We start from the raw sequence: 16,360 nt of genomic DNA, 5'->3' as shown, positions 1-16,360 counted from the left end.
TTAACATGTTTATTAAACATAGACCTTAACTTTCATTACAAAGGCTTATTTGTAGTATTGTACACTTATTTTGTAAATGTAAATGGTAAATGTAAGTATTTCATTACAATTTTACACAAACTGGGCACTTAATGCAGATATAACTGGTCACATTTACCAAAACAGGTAATTATGTTTGTAGTAAGTATGTAGTGACAAAATAATAATGAGGTTGGCTGTCACCATCAGTTTAGTGTAGCAATTGTATTTGTGAAGACTTTTGGTTGTATTTTTCATCAAACAATATATACAAAACACTTTTTATATAAATATGTTTATTCTGCCTGATCTGCTGAACTGTCATAATGGTGTTTCACCACAGAATACATAAAGACATTGCACAATGTGCTCACTGATTCTTGAGATAAGACACAAAATATGTTTTAGTTAATTTTTTATGATTTAATAAAATTATTTTTAACCCTTATGTGTTGTTGGGGATGTTTTCATCCACTATGGGGTGATTTTGAGTATTAATTTGGCCACAACTTTCTCTGTGTTTCAGCAAATGGAATGATTTTTGGTGACAAATCTTATTTTTACACATATTTTGGGAAAATGCTTTGAAAATTTTCAAAAACTCAACAGTACACTGTGGGCAAATTCACTACCCTTTCGTTATGTTCGTGGATGAACACATCCACTAAATTAAACTGTGTAAAATGTATCAGATAAATATTTTTTCAAAATTTTTTTGCACAAATCTGGTAAATCAACCTCAGTCCTGATCAAAACTACTAAATGTTTAAAAAAATCCGTGATTTTTACTTTTAATTGCCAAATTTAAACGATGTCACTTGACTTTGGGAAAAACACACAAAATGACTTATTTTCAATATAAAAATAATTGTGGACTGGATTTTTTTTTACCTTTTATCACAGTCTTGGACATGTCAAAGATTAGTACTAACATTGGTTTAGATGCATTGTTAGTTTTTGTGCAGCATCAGATTTTAATTTTTTCTCCTCATTTGTTGTTTCCTGGCTGTTTTTCCCATTGACTTCCATTAGTAACCACATTTTGATTGTGTGTGACACCATATAATCATGCATTTTCTGATATTGTTTGTGGTTTTCTGTTGGCAAGAGGTGTAAAATTTGTAATTTTTACTGTTGATCACCACGTGCACCATTAACCCTTTAGATAGTCTGCGCAAAAAAAAGTTTGGTTTCTGGCTTTTTATATGGAGTTATATGGAGTAAAAACAGTATATTATAGTGTGTGTGTGTGTGTGTGTGTCTGAGAGAGAGCACTTTGCACACTTCATTTTGATGTGTCTGAGAAAATCAAAACATGTACTCAGCTCAGAACTACATGGAGTAAACAAAAACAAAGTAAGTGTATTTATGCATCTGCTGCCTTTTGATGGTGAGAAGTGCACAGATGCTCTATGCAAGGAAATGCTTGTCTTTTGTGATGGTAGCCAGTTTAAAACCTTAAAATCCTTCAGTGATACTTTTCCATTTTTTTCTGTAAAATCTATTTCTGATCAGATTTATGAACAATTTACTATTTAAAAATAAACAACAACTTCAAATAAACTGAACAATGGTGCAAGAGTTGAGGATGGATGGAGAACTAAACAATTAAACTAACTATTTAGAGTGTGTGTGTGTTCAGCTTTCCAGCAGGACTTGCAGCATGTCACTTGGCATTTTTTGCAAATGTGTCTCACCACACAGAGTGCTGACTGTTTTTTTTTGTTCTGTGCACCACTTGCATATTCCCCTCCGGAGTGAAGAGGGGAACATGCAAGTGGTGCACAGGACAAAAAAAAGAACAGTCAGCACTTGCATCTGTTGTGGTGGACACATTTGCAAAGAGCACCAAGTGACATGCTGCAAGTCCTGCTGGAAAGACTGAACACACACACACACTCTAAATAGTTAGTTTAATTGTTTAGTTCTCCATCCATCCTCAACTCTTGCACCATTGTTCAGTTTATTTGAAGTTGTTGTTGCATTTTGGCTCGTAATAAATTGTTCATAAATCTGATCCAGAGTAGATTTTTTACAGAAAAAAAATGGAAAAGTGTATCACTGAAGGATTTTAAGGTTTTAAACTGGCTTTACCATCACAAAAAGACAAGCATTTCACGCATAGGCCGTCTGTACTTCTCACCATCAAAAGGCAGCAGGTGCATAAATACACTTACTTTGTTTTTGTTTACTCCATGTAGTTCTGAGAGCTGAGGTACATGTTTTGATTTTCTCAGACACATCAAAGTAAGTGTGCAAAGGTCTTACTCTCTCTCAGACACACACACACACACACTATAATATACTGTTTTACTCCATATAACTCCATATAAAAGCCAGAAACTAAGCTTTTTTTTGCACAGGCCTATCTAAAGGGTTAATGGTGCCACGTGGTGATCAACAGTAAAAATTACAAATTTTACCTCTTGCCAACAGGGAAAACCACAAACAATCAAGAATGCATGATTATATGGTGTCACGGCTTTGCAATCAAAAAATGTGGTTATAATGGAAGTCAATGGGGCAAAAACAGCCACGAACAGTAAATGAGGGAGAAAAAGTTAAAATCTGATGCTGCACAAAAACTAACAATGCATCAAAACCAATGTTGTTTCTAATCTTTGACATGTCCAAGACTGTGATAAAAGGTAAAAAAATCCAGTCCACAATTATTTTTTATATTGAAAATAAGTCATTTTGTGTGTTTTTTTCCCAAAGTCAGTGACATCATTTAGGAATTTGGCAATTAAAGAGTAAAAATCACGGATTTTTTTTTAAACATTTAGTAGTTTTGATCAGGACTGAGGTTGATTACCAGATTTGTGCAAAAAAATTTTGAAAAAATATTTATCTGATACATTTTTACAGCAGTTTAATTTAGTGGATGTTTTCATCCACGAACATAACGAAAGGGTAGTGAATTTGAACAATGCACAAGGGTTAAACTGACATATTTGTAGACAAAGGTCTCATCTAATGAACCATGTAAGGGAACAGGTTTTATCTGAAAATGTTTTTTTTTTTTTTTTTTTCTAAAAATGTACATTTATCCACTTTGGAACTTAATTTGTGTCAACTCCGTCAGACACAATAAAAAGCATGATATTTTAATTTGATCAATCCAACAACAGTGTAAAGTCTTCAATTATGTAATAATGGTGTTCAGTAAAGGAGCTAACTGAAACAATAAATTCTCTAATAAAATTTATTGCATCAGGGTTATTGTGAACAATCCAGTTAATAAATTCCTTAATTCCTTGTTCTTAAGTAAATCAGACATATCATCACGTAGTTCAAAATTGATGATCAGAACATGACCTTTATTCACTTAGTCACCTTCGGGCAATGCTTTTTTATATGGGTCCGTAGATTAGATAATTGGGTGAAACTCTTTCCACAGTGTGAGCACTTGTAGGGTTTCTCTCCAGTATGAATTCTCTGGTGTGATTTTAAGTCACTTGATGTAGTAAAGCTCTTCCCACAGTCAGAGCACACAAAAGGTCTCACACCAGTATGAATACGCTGGTGAACTAGAAATGTTTGCAGTAGTGAAAAACTCTTTCCACAAACAGAACACACGTGAGGCTTCACACCAGCATGAATTTTAAGGTGTGTTATTAAGCTTGATTCCACAACAAATGTTTTATCACACTGATCACAGTTGAATGATCTCACTCCAGAGTGACGGCGCAGATGATTGTCGAGAGTGCTTTTGTGAGTGAAACTCTTTCCACACCGAGTGCATGTGAACGGTTTTTCTCCAGTGTGAATTCTCATGTGTGTCTTAAGGTTTCCTTTCAGAATGAAACCCTTTCCACATTCAGAGCAGGTGAATGTTTTTTCTCCTGTGTGAATTCTCATGTGTCTCTTAAAGTTTCCTTTCAGAATGAAACTCTTTCCACACTCAGAGCAAGTGAACTGTTTTTCTCCAGTGTGAATTCTCATGTGTGTCTTAAGGTCTCCTTTCAGTATGAAACCTTTTCCACATTCAGAGCAGGTGAATGTTTTTTCTCCAGTGTGAAGTTTCATGTGTCTCTTAAGGTTTGATTTTTGTGTGTAACTCTTTCCACACTCAGAGCAGGTGAAAGATACTTTGACTCCAGATTTTCCAGCTCGATTTTGTATAAAATTCTTTTCAATCTGTGAAACAACTGTGTTTCCATCTTCATTTTCCATCTTTTTTTGTAACCGTTGCCATTTGTCTTCATTTACGTCCATTGAGTCTAGAAAAATTAGAAATGAAAAATAATTCAGGGAGCCTCAAATTTTTCAACTTAAATTTTCCTCATCAGTCATTAAAGGGAAAGAAGGAAAACGCATAAAACGGATTTATACATTCAATATTGAAGCACATTAAGTACAAATACAATGAATATGCAATAGCATAGTGCATATATTTAGCAAAATGATCCTTTCCAAGTTAATTTTTGTAGCTTACTAATGAGTTTTTGGACATTGAATGGCTTTTCTAAGGTAAAAGTGATGGTAAATGTGACATTTTTACATTTTAGTGAGGGGAGATGGTTGCAGCACAACTTGCAAGACCAATTTAAAGCCGGCAGTGTGCAATGCTCTTTCAGTGAAACTGCAGCAAGCAGTAGGAAAAGGCTTTTAATCGCGACCACCGCTGATGTGCCTTCACACCAACACTCTCTGAAGAGCTTCCTTTTATACCCGCTTCGTAGGGGCATGGTTCGCGTTGCAAATCTTACTTGCCAATGTCCATTGGCTCCTTTAGTTTACACTCGAAGGTGACTGGACTCTCAGGAGAGATCCTAATTTGTCAGTCGGGTTTGACACTCCCACTGGTTTAGAAGTGTTTTTATTCAGTAAAATTAACCGGCTCTTAATAGTCATTCATTTGCATTGGACACTGTTCAAGCTTAATGCATGTATAAGGTGTTAAGATTTAGATTTCTCATAGTAAAAAAAATTAATGCACTAACAGTCTGATAAAGTCTCTTCAACAGTCATTTTGTTAACCATGATGAACTCAACATCATGTGGTTGAAATGAAAACAAATGTCGCCATCTAGAGGACATTGATTCTCTAACTTCATATAGAAACTCATGCGAGTTGTTCTGAGGATCAAAACCACACAAAATCTGCTTAAAGTTTGATAAAGGCAATAAAATAATAGTTTAATTAATTTGAATTTTATCAAATAGTTTCTCAAAGATATATGAAAGATAAGCCTAAATATAAAAGATAAGCTTAAGTGCTCTTAAAAGTCAGTTCATTTTGACCTCTAGATGATATTCCCTTTTATAAGTCATCTTGTAAGAACCACAGTTTGTTCAGTAACAATCTTATTAGAAATAATAAGATTTGTACCACAATTGTACCAAAAACATCCCAAAGTTAACCTTGACTTGAAAACTGATATCATTACACCCTTTAAATGTATTCATCAAACTGGGCAGTGGTATTAATACAAATATGACATCAGTCAAAATGATGAACAGTCCTTTAATACAGTGAATATAAGAGATCGGTGTCTGTGAGCAAAGAAAAAACAGGCAAACTGAACAAATGACACCGTCTAATACAGTAATCAACATTTGAATTGGATCAAAAAAGTTCAAAGTTTTCCTAAGAAGAAGGTTTTAGGACAACTTTTATGAAAGTTTTTGATCCACTTCAAATGTTGACTAGTGTAGTAAACCAATGAAAGCAGAGTATCTTTCAGTAAATCAGTGTAAAACACTGTACAGTGTGAAGATTGCAACTGCAAATGTAAAGTGTTATTTATTAGTACACCCTTGCTCGATATTGAGTACAATGTTTACCCTTGAAGAAAAACCACATGAATTTTGGGTTTCACCATGAAAATGTTCCAAAACCCCATTACACATATTTGAAATGCGATTTTAACATGAATGCATGTGTGAACTTGATGTGGTTTCCCTCCATTTCATGTAAGCAAGTTTATTCATTAAGTCACATTAGCTCTGCTCATTTTTATTTCTCTTAGTGTCCAAATGTACAGAGCATTTCTTTGAAAGAATCAAAACATCTCTTCATAAAACACATTTTACAGCAACAATAGTTTTACATGAACTATTACTGACCCTGTCAAAATTTTATTTTACAAATTATTTTTTTTTTAGCAAATTACACTCTTAAATCACTATGGAAACAAATTCCAGTTTTTGCTGAATGTGAATGTCAAATTATTTACTTGTATCTATATTATTTGTGAGTAATGGATCTAAATATGAACATTTGCTCACTTAGACACCTTCGTGCAGAGCTTTTTCTTATGATAATTTAAACTATTTAATTGGATGAAACACTGTCCACAGTGTGAGCACTTATACGGTTTCTCTCCAGTATGAATCCTCTGGTGTCTTTTTAGGTTGCTAGATGTAGTGAAGCTCTTCCCACAGTCAGAGCAAATATAAGGTCTCTCACCAGTATGAGTACTCTCATGCTCTTTTAAATGCTGCAGTCGTGAAATACTCTTTCCACAAAAAGAACAAACGTGAGGCTTCACAGCAGCATGAACTATAAGGTGTTGTCTCAAGTTTGATTCCACAACAAATGTTTTATCACACTGATCACAGCTGAATGACTTCACTCCTGAGTGACGGCGCAGATGCTCTTTGAGAACTTTTTTGCGAACAAAACTCTTTCCACACTGAGTGCATGTGAACGGTTTTTCACCAGTGTGAACTTTCATGTGCTCATTTAAGTGTCCATTATGTCTGTAGCTCTTTCCACATTGAGTGCATGTGAACTTTTTTTCTCCAATATGAATTCTCATATGCTTCTTAAGGTTTGATTTATGTTTTAAAGTCTTTCCACATTCAGAGCAGCTGAAAGATCCTTTGACTCCAGTTTTTCGAGTTTGTTTTTGTGTGAAATTCTTTTTCTTTGAAACGACTGCATTTCCATCTTCATTTGTGAAATTATGAGGTTTATGAGTCTGATGCTGTTTGTCTTCATTCACTTCCATCGGGTCTAAAATCAACATTAAATTCCCATGGTTCAATTGACGATGGACAAATAAACAAATCAGGGAGCCCCAAATTAGCAAAATATAGTTTACTACTGAGTCTACTAGTATCTAGTTTTAGATGTATTGTTATTTGTCAGTTTTCATCTTAATGTTCCTCATCAGTCATTAAAGAGAATGAAGGAAAACACCAACCTATTAGTTCCTCTGTAACTTCTTCTTTTATTCTGCAGGGTTCTTCTTTAATCTCCATCTCCATCTTTACAATAGTATGTCAGTAGTTTCTCCTGCAGTAATTCCTCCTGCTTCCTTCTTCTCCTGTGGGAAGATGGGAATATTCCCCAGCATTTAAACTCTCATGAACGGCTGGTTTTATTTGTTAATTAAACACAACATATAACCCGCAAATTGTAATGTGAAAAAATAGAGAGTAAAGAGCTTACGTTTCATGAACATAATGAACAACATCAGTCGGTTCATTTAAATTAATTACTGAGTGATTCACTAAATAAACTGACTCATTTAGTGGTTTGCATTGAAATTTCTTCTAATACATAATAAAATTAAGGTACTCACAGTCTGTAAAATAGCAGATTTAGAGCAGAATGAACGCATTTGACATGTTTATGTTCACTTCCCTGTTCCCTCGCTCACTTCTCTTCTTCTCCTAGACTCGGATGTGTGTCATTACTTCAGTTACACGAGCGCCCTCTACTGGCGGAAACCAATCTCCGTTTAAACTATCTTACAATTTAGATTGCATACAAGCAACCAAGATAACAGCTCTTATCTTGGTTGAGATTATAAATATTATCTATATCCCCAAATATGTTTGATTTGGGATAAAGATTCAAACTTCAAAAATCATGAAGTTTCGCTTTTATCAATAGGCCTAATACTTGTACCACGTAATGTTAAAATGAAGTCGAGATTTATATTCAAATCAGCTACATCAGTAACATGCAACCGTTGGAGTATTCATCTATCATCTATTTTCATTTAAACTTAAAAGTCTTGATTTTGTTCGTTGTTTCATATGTTTTGCTCGCTCGCTCTCTCTCTTTCTCTCTCTCTCAAAAAACAAAAACAAAAAACAATCCATTCATGTATATTTTTTCTAAACTATTAAGAGTGAATCATTTGCACCTGAATAATTGAGAGTGATTGTAAGTGTGATGATCATCTTCTAAATGATCAACAGTGACCACAATACACACCTTCACACCAGTCGTTCACAAGAGATTAAATGCTGGGGAATATTCCTATCTTCCCACAGGAGAAGAAGAAGAAAGCAGGAGAAATTACTCCAGGAGAAACTACTGAAATACTATTGTAAAGATGGAGATTAAAGAAGAACCCTGCAGAATAAAAGATGAAGATACAGAGGAACAAATTGGTTGGAGTTTTCCTTTTTTAGTTTTCTCTTTAATGACTGATGAGGAACTTTAAGAAGAAAACTGACATATAACAATACTGAAAATAGATACTAGTATAGACTAGTATAGAGTATAGTCGTAAACTAGATTTGTGCTAAATTAAGAATGAACTTTTTCTTTGTTTCTCATTCGTGCCTTTTAATTTAATATGTTGATTTTAGACCTCATCAAAGTGAATGAAGACAAACACCTTCATTTTACTAAGATGGAAGATGGAAATGCTATCGTTTCACAGACTGAAAAGAGTTTCACACAGAAACAAGCTGGAAAAACTGGAGTCAAAGGATCTTTCACCTGCTCTGAGTGTGGAAAGAGTTTCAGACGGAAAGAAAACCTAAATCAGCACATGAGAATTCACACTGGAGAAAGACCGTCCACATGCACTCAGTTTGGAAAGAGTTTCAGGTGCAAATTTACTCTCAATGTTCATCTGTGCCATTCTGGAGTGAGATCATTCAGCTGTGATCAGTGCAATAAAACCTTTATTTTGGCATCAGGCTTAAGTACACACCTTAAAAATCATGCCACTGTAAAGCCTCATGTTTGTTCTTTTTGTGGAAAGAGTTTTTCACAGCTGAACTACTTAAAAGTGCATGAGAGTATTCATACTGGTGTGAAACCCTTTAAGTGCTTTGACTGTGGGAAGAGCTTTACTTTATCACACAAATTATAAACACACCAGAGAGTTCATACTGGAGAGAAACCGTACAAGTGCTCACACTGTGGAAAGAGTTTCACTCAGTCAAGAAACATGAAAGACCATGAGAGAGTTCATACTGGAGAGAAGCTGCACCAGTGCTCTTCATGTGGGAAGAGTTTCACCAGTCTTTCTCATATTTTGGCTCATAAGAAAAAGTATTGCCCGAAGGTGTCTAAGTGAGTAAGTTCAGATCCATGACTTGTAAATAATTAATTTCGTAAATAATTTGTAATCCAGAGTAAGCAATTTTTCTTAAGTGAGCAAAGTTCAGATCCATGATTTATAAATAATTTGATATTCAGATTAAGCAAAAGATGGAATTACCTTTAAAAGAGTAATTTAAAATTAGTAGTGAACTTTGATTGTTTGACAAGGGGAACCTTTGGGGAAGGTCAAAACTGATGTGTATTGCATTCTAAGTGTTGCTTGTTTTACAAAACCCCTTATTGGTCCTCTCTTGTATTACAGATTGTATACAAGGTGAACTGAGCAGTAATGCAACAATGTGAAAATGCTTGTGTCAGCATAATCGCTAAAGCAGTGCATGGCCATCTCAGTTCAGAAAACTAGTGTGTTGCCATAAACACTATGATTTATGAAGGAATGTGCTTTGTTTCTTTGTGGCGTTTAATAATTTTCATTGTACATATGAGGCATTTGTGAAACAGTTTTAATCAGCTCATCAGCAGCAACACCCACACTGCGTTCCATTTGGAAGGGCTCATCCTTTTGCCCTTTTTTTTAGGGTGTAAGGGAAAAAAAAAAAAAGTTTTTTTTGGAACGCACTTCTTAACGAGACACATTAACACATCTTAATGAGACAATCAAAGAGGAGTAGATTGTCCAAATTGCGCATCTCAGTCAGCTCCCTAGTTCAGTAGTCAGGGCACTGATCAGGGAGTTTAACATTAGTTTATTTATTTATTTATTTTTGGTTTATCTCTCCATATTAGAGAATATTGTGTCTATGCATTTTAGACATTTGAATATACTGATAAATGTAGCTGTGAGATATTTTTGTTGAAGTACAATGTCGTTTTGACCATAATAATATACCAAATCTAACTCAATAAATATTACAGTAGTATAGAAAAGTACTACACATACATTTATAGGTAAAATCGAACTTCCCTGTGCAAAGGATCATGAGGGCCCGAAGTGGATCATGTCAAAATACATGAAAATGTACTTATAATAACTAGTACATTAGTAATATATTTTTAATAAAAAAAATACACTAAGAAAACGCCTCTGTATAACTTTAACAATTATATTTAGCACAAAAGATAAGAATGTACTACAAATGTACTTGCTTGTATTTAAGTATTTTTTTAATGCATTCAAGTACACTTGTTTCACCTGTGAAGCACCAGGGCTGCGTTTCCCAAAAGTATTGTAAGCTTAAGTTGATCGTAGCTCCATTGAAACCAATGGAGCTACGATCATCTTAGGCTTACGATGCTTTTGGGAAACGCTACCCAGGGCGATATGGTGCAACCCTGGTGATATGACAATGTAAAACTCCTGTCCGAGCAGCTCAATGCATGAATAATTCCTCTATAGATTTCTCCAAATAAAAAGAACATTAATGTCCTCACACTGATAAACACAGCAAATTGAATCAGTTGACTTGTTTATAAATCACGATGGATTCAACAAATTAATGTGGCTGAAATGAAATCATTTTCAAAACTATTTGAGAAGCTCATACAAGTTATTCAGAGAATCGAGATGAGCAAAAATCAGATTAAAGCATGACAAGATCTATTTTATCATTTTTAAGCAAAAAGTTTGTCAAAATAAAACCACAGTGTAAGAACTATATTAAATTACATTTTGTTTATTATGTATCAAAAGCAACATACCCACATGAAAAAATACTATAGTAGGCTAATTTATAGTAAATACAGTGTTTTTGAGCCATACTACAGTAAAGTATTTGAATTAATTTGTTGTGGTAATTCTATAGTTGCTGTGGTAATATAATAACTGCAATATAAACAAATTACTTTACCCAATACTGTACTACGTTTTCTACAAAAATAGTGTATTATAATACAATACACAACAGTTTACTGTTGTAAATATTTAAGTATACTACAGTATTTACTACAGTTTATCAGTTCACTATAGACAAAATACTACAGTATGCTGCATTTATTAACAAAGTGTTGTAAATACAATGATATATACAGTACAATTTACTATAGTATGGTTCAAAAACACTATAGCCTTTACTATAAATTACTATAGCTTTTTTTATAGTGTACCTTTAATTGATTTAATTCACTCTGTTTATTAAACTGTAAGGACTGTGGTTTTATTTTTATTGGAAGAGATCTAAATCAGACAACTTGCATTGAGCTGCTCGGACAGAACTGAGTTCTGGAGTTTTTAAGGTAAATCTTAAAATCTCTTAATAACTTTTTATTAATAATACTTGTATCATCTAAGTCAACATCAGTAACAGTTGAAGGACTCCAGAAGGTAAATACAATTGCAAACTCCTTAGGAGGTATTTACGTTTGAATCTTTATCCCAAATCAAACATATCTGGAAAAATAGTTTTTATATAAATAGTGTTTATAATCTCAACCAAGATAACAGATCTTATCTTGGTTGTCATGTAATCTTTGAAGGTTAGATAGTTTAATAGGGATTGGTTTCCGCCAGTAGAGGGCGCTCGTACAACCAAAGCAATGATCCGAGTCTAGGAGAAGAAGAGAAGTGAACGAAGGAAGGGAACATAAACATGTGAATTGAACACAGCCGTTCATTCTGCTGTTTTTCATATTGTTTGTGAGTATATTCATTTTATTATTTATTAGGAGAAAAAATCCAAAACACTAAACCAGTCAATTCATTTAGTGAATAACTCAGAAATTATCCGACTTAAGTTGTAAATCACGGTCGTGAAACGTAAACTCGTTACTATTTTTATTAAACAAAATTTAAGTCCAAACATTTAAGGCATATTGCAACAATCATAGATCTTATTTCCGTGTACAAAAATTGCACAAGTTTTATCAAAGTCCAAAACAATTATACTTTTTGTGTTGTACTCTGTGAGACCTTTCAAATGACATATTACACATGACTGTCTGAGCTCGCTGTATGATGTTTTTGGCACACTGCAGTACATAGTTTAAAAAAAAAAACGTATTTCATAAATTATGTTTTTCTATTTATCAGCAAATAACTCAGCACTAGGAGTTAATCAAATTCAGACTCTAAGCTTTCAAATGACACCTATTTTTTGTTTATCAAGGCACCAGTTTTGGATAACATGATTATTATTTCACTCTTTTAGAGGAAGCACTCGTTAAGAGTTGATCAAATTGGTTAGAAATATTAAAAAGCCGAGTTTCTAAGCTTAAAAATGATACCGGTTATTACATTCAGTGATTACTTAGTAATTTGATTATGAATTTGTTTTTTCATGTGAGGGGGTTAAGTTTTGTATTAAACTGTAATATATTAAACTATGTGCAAACTAGTTACAGGCTGAAATATAATATAGTTACAATCTATTCTATTTTCTTTTCTAACTGAGCTTATTTCTGTCATTGGTATGCATTATGTATGCTTGTGAATTCATTTATGTTATTATTAGTTTAATTGGTTTTATCTATTTTTTTTTTTCATTTAAACATAAAGGATGTGATTTTGTTTGTTGTTTCATATTTTGTCTCCTGTATTCTCAAAAATATTAAATTCATGGAATTTTCTATATTACTTTAAGAGCAAATCATTTGCACTTGAATAATTAAGTGATTGCAAGTGTGGTGAACATCTGCTCTCACAACCGTTCATGAGAGATTAAATGCTGGGCAATATTCCCATCTTCCCACAGGTGAAGAAGGAAGCAGGAGAAATTACTCCAGGAGAAACTATTGACATACTAATGTAAAGATGGAGATTAAGGAAGAACCCTGCAGAATAAAAGATGAAGATACAGAGGAACAAATAGGTTGGTGTTTTACTTTATTCTCTTTGAGGAACATTAAGATGAAACTAAATTAGTATTAAACTATATTTACGCAAAATTGAGATTTTGAACAACATTTATTTTTGTTTCCCATTTATCCTTTTATTGAATTATGGGGATTTAATATGTTAATTTTAGGCCTGATGGAAGTGAATGAAGACAAACAACATAAGTTTCAGAAACCTCATCATTTCCTAAAGATGGAAGATGGAAATGTAGTCATGTCACAGACTGAAAAGAGTTTCACACAGAAACAAGCTGGAAAAACTGGAGTTAAACGATCTTTCACCTGCTCTGAGTGTGGAAAGAGTTTTAGACATAAAGGACACTTAAATGAGCACACAAAATGCCACACTGGAGAAAAACCGTTCACATGCATTCATTGTGGAAAGAGTTTCGGTCGCAAAGATGACTTAAACGTGCATATGAGAGTTCACACTGGAGAAAAACCGTTCACATGCACTCAGTGTGGAAAGAGTTTCACTCACAAAAGCTCTCTCAATGTTCATCTGCGCCGTCACTCTGGAGTGAGATCATTCAGATGTGATCAGTGTGATAAAACATTTGTTGTTTCATCAGGCTTAAGAAGACATGTTAAAGTTCATGCTGCTGTTAAGCCTCACGTTTGTTCTTTTTGTGGAAAGAGTTTTTCAGAACTGTACTCTTTAAAACAGCATGAAAGTATTCATACTGGTGTGAGACCTCACGTGTGCTTTGACTGTGGGAAGATCTTTATTACATCACACAAATTAAAAATACACTATAGAGTTCATACTGGAGAGAAACCGTACAAGTGCTCACACTGTGAAAAGAGTTTCTCTGAGTCAAGAAACCTGAGAGATCATGAGAGAGTTCATACTGGAGAGAAGCTGCACCAGTGCTCTTCATGTGGGAAGAGTTTCACCAATCTATCTAATCTTTTGACTCATAAGAAAAAGTATTGCCCGAAGGTGTCTAAGTGAGTAAGTTCAGATCCATGACTTGTAAATAATTAATTTCGTAAATAATTTGTAATCCAGAGTAAGCAAAAGATGAAAGTACCTTTAATACAGTAATCTAATCTGAAATTGTTTGACAAGGGTACTATGATATTGAAAGTTAAAATGAACTGGTTTGTATTCAAACAATTAACCTTTAAACAGGCAAGAGTTGAAAATGATCATCATCATCATCATCATCATCATCATCAAAAAAAAAAAAAAATCATTTCATGTCACTTTTTTATCATCTGGACTTAAGTAAAAAATTTTTTTTTTTAAATATTTCATATAGTTTGGATTTTATGAGTTGTATCTCCTAGAATATGTTGCCCTATTTAGGTATAAAAAAGGTCAAAGTCATCAAAGTTTCTTTGACTTATTTGATGCAAAAAAAAAAAAAAAATGTAATATGCAAAATATACTGCATGTATGATATGTCTAAGTATCCTAAATTTGAGCCATATGCATTATATGTATAATGTTTTGTCTTCAAGCTCAGGGGTGGAAAAACTCTAGCCCTTGAGGTCCATATTCCTGCAGGGTTTAACTCCATCCCTAAACAATCATGTTATGTAATTTATGATATAACTTATAATTTTCTAAGTAATCCAGAAGACTTTGGTTAGATTTTTCAGGTCTGTCAGAGTTTAACTCTGAAGGATGGTATCCCTCCAGGAGCAGGGTTGGACACCCCTGTTCATGACACATTAAAAGGCATGGAAATGGTATTCATTTTTTAAATCTAATCAAATGGATATAATTTGAAATCTGAGACTTTGTTCTATATCAAAAGTAACAAAGCACAAAGCTTATTTCGATTATTGGATGGGAGGTGCATTTCAATGTTCAGTTCATTCATCAACTGAAAACAGGACAGACTAATCAATTCTTGAGATTTAAGAAATGATACTGGTTTGTAAAAATGCGAATTGATTAAAATCAAGATATTTTTACTAAGCCTTAGTAACAACTCATTCTGTTGGTGCAGTTGTGGCCTAATGGTTAGAGAATCAAACATATAGGGTAAAGTGGGGGAGAAGGTCTTAAGGGCCCCCTTTAAGGACTGTAATTTCTTTCTGTGAAATAAAAGTTAAATGTGTCCAGTTATAGTTATCATAGTTTTAGTGACAATGACATACATTTTAAATCAAGTATGAAAAATGTCCAGAATTTTCATGTTATATAGGTGGTCTTTAGTGGCTGTTCAAACACATTCGACCACATGAGCGTTTCCACTACGAAAGCAATACAGTCAAATTCGTTTTTGACTACCTCTGGAAGTGGTCGAAAGTGGACAAGCTCAAAACGTTTTACACCCCATTTAGCATTGTCCATTTGTGATCCGATCAACCAAAACACATCTTAATACCAGGTGGAAACGGCCTATACTGTATGTAGTTATGGCAATAGTTTGGCAGCACCATAGGTGTTCTTCAAGATGGCACCATTTGCATTCATTTCATTTAATCTTGTTGGATCCATCGTGATTTGTAAACGTACACTATCTAATGAATAAAGTATTTAAAGATAGCTTAAGCTTTAAACAGGGGGAGGAGACTGATTGCCTTTTAAACTCCTCTACTTATTAGTCACTTTCACAACATGGACTGTAAAAAATATGGACAGAAAATCAAGCCAAAGTATCCCAGTCTGTAGTTTCACAGCCTTGTTTTGTTTATAATTGTGCTCTTGCTAACAATTCTGACATAAACTTACAGTGAAAATGTTTTTAAATGAAGTCTGAAAGATTAATGGTGGTAATATGAGAAATCTTGAGAAGTATGCTGTTTGTCTTCATTCACTTCCATCAGGTCTAAAATCAACATATAAATTTCTCAAAATTAAAATAAAGGAGAAATGAGAACAACAATAAATATACCACAAATATAGTCACAATTAAACAAAACTGGAAAAAAGACTCATCTTAATGTTCTGTAGTAATCTTTAAAGACAATGAAGAAAAACACCAACCTGTTTGTTCCTCAGTATCTTCATCTTTTATTCTGCAGGGTTCTTCCTCAAACTCCATCTTTACAATAGTATGTCAGTAGTTTCTCCTGGAGTAATTCTCCTGTGGGAAGGTGGGAATAATCCCCAGTATTTGAACTCTCATGAAGGGCTGTGGAAGCAGCTTCACTGACTGAAGGTGTGAATTGTGTTCACTGTTGCTCATTTAGCAGATGATGCAACTAATGTGAATGACTGATGAAACATTAAAGTTTTTTATAACAAAACTTGCTCAATCCTTTATCACTACTCAATGTAGTTAGAAGAACGAC

The 16,360-nt window shown here is 33.8% G+C and overlaps 2 protein-coding genes and 1 pseudogene across 4 annotated transcripts; 2 read left to right on the top strand and 1 right to left on the bottom strand.

The window, feature by feature from the left end:
• Positions 1–322: 322 nt before the first annotated feature.
• LOC137013194 (gastrula zinc finger protein XlCGF57.1-like) lies at positions 323–16,188 on the bottom strand. Of its 3 annotated transcripts, none has more exons than XM_067376838.1 (3): positions 16,053–16,188; positions 2,965–4,241; positions 323–462 (listed from the first exon to the last, which is right to left on the bottom strand). In XM_067376838.1, exons 1-2 carry the CDS (start codon positions 16,108–16,110, stop codon positions 3,343–3,345), a joined length of 957 nt encoding a protein of 318 aa, XP_067232939.1. In that variant the 5' UTR covers positions 16,111–16,188; the 3' UTR covers positions 323–462; positions 2,965–3,342. The 3 variants fall into 3 exon arrangements, with proteins under 3 accessions (XP_067232939.1, XP_067232938.1, XP_067232940.1); XM_067376837.1 differs by lacking the exon at positions 16,053–16,188 and adding an exon at positions 7,173–7,295; XM_067376839.1 differs by lacking the exons at positions 323–462; positions 2,965–4,241; positions 16,053–16,188 and adding exons at positions 5,417–6,982; positions 7,173–7,295.
• Positions 8,316–9,293, top strand: LOC137013277 (zinc finger protein 501-like; annotated as a pseudogene).
• On the top strand, positions 11,076–15,174 carry LOC137013199 (gastrula zinc finger protein XlCGF52.1-like). Its single transcript, XM_067376847.1, has 3 exons — positions 11,076–11,912; positions 12,967–13,083; positions 13,240–15,174. Exons 2-3 carry the CDS (start codon positions 13,026–13,028, stop codon positions 14,061–14,063), a joined length of 882 nt encoding a protein of 293 aa, XP_067232948.1. The 5' UTR covers positions 11,076–11,912; positions 12,967–13,025; the 3' UTR covers positions 14,064–15,174.
• Positions 16,189–16,360: the final 172 nt, after the last annotated feature.

Source organism: Chanodichthys erythropterus, chromosome 22 (genome assembly GCF_024489055.1).
Source record: "Chanodichthys erythropterus isolate Z2021 chromosome 22, ASM2448905v1, whole genome shotgun sequence".
Lineage (NCBI taxonomy): Eukaryota > Metazoa > Chordata > Actinopteri > Cypriniformes > Xenocyprididae > Chanodichthys > Chanodichthys erythropterus.
Note: the sequence above shows the minus strand (reverse complement) of the source record. Positions and strands in the feature narration are given on the sequence as shown.

Coding starts and splice junctions, on each gene's coding strand:
- LOC137013194 (XM_067376837.1), bottom strand. CDS start 7,236: ATGGAGATGGAGATTAAAGAAGAACCCTGCAGAATAAAAGAAGAAGTT. Junction 4,242..7,172: donor AGTTACAGAGGAACTAATAG/GTTGGTGTTTTC, acceptor TAATTTTTCTAG/ACTCAATGGACGTAAATGAA.
- LOC137013199 (XM_067376847.1), top strand. CDS start 13,026: ATGGAGATTAAGGAAGAACCCTGCAGAATAAAAGATGAAGATACAGAG. Junction 13,084..13,239: donor AGATACAGAGGAACAAATAG/GTTGGTGTTTTA, acceptor TGTTAATTTTAG/GCCTGATGGAAGTGAATGAA.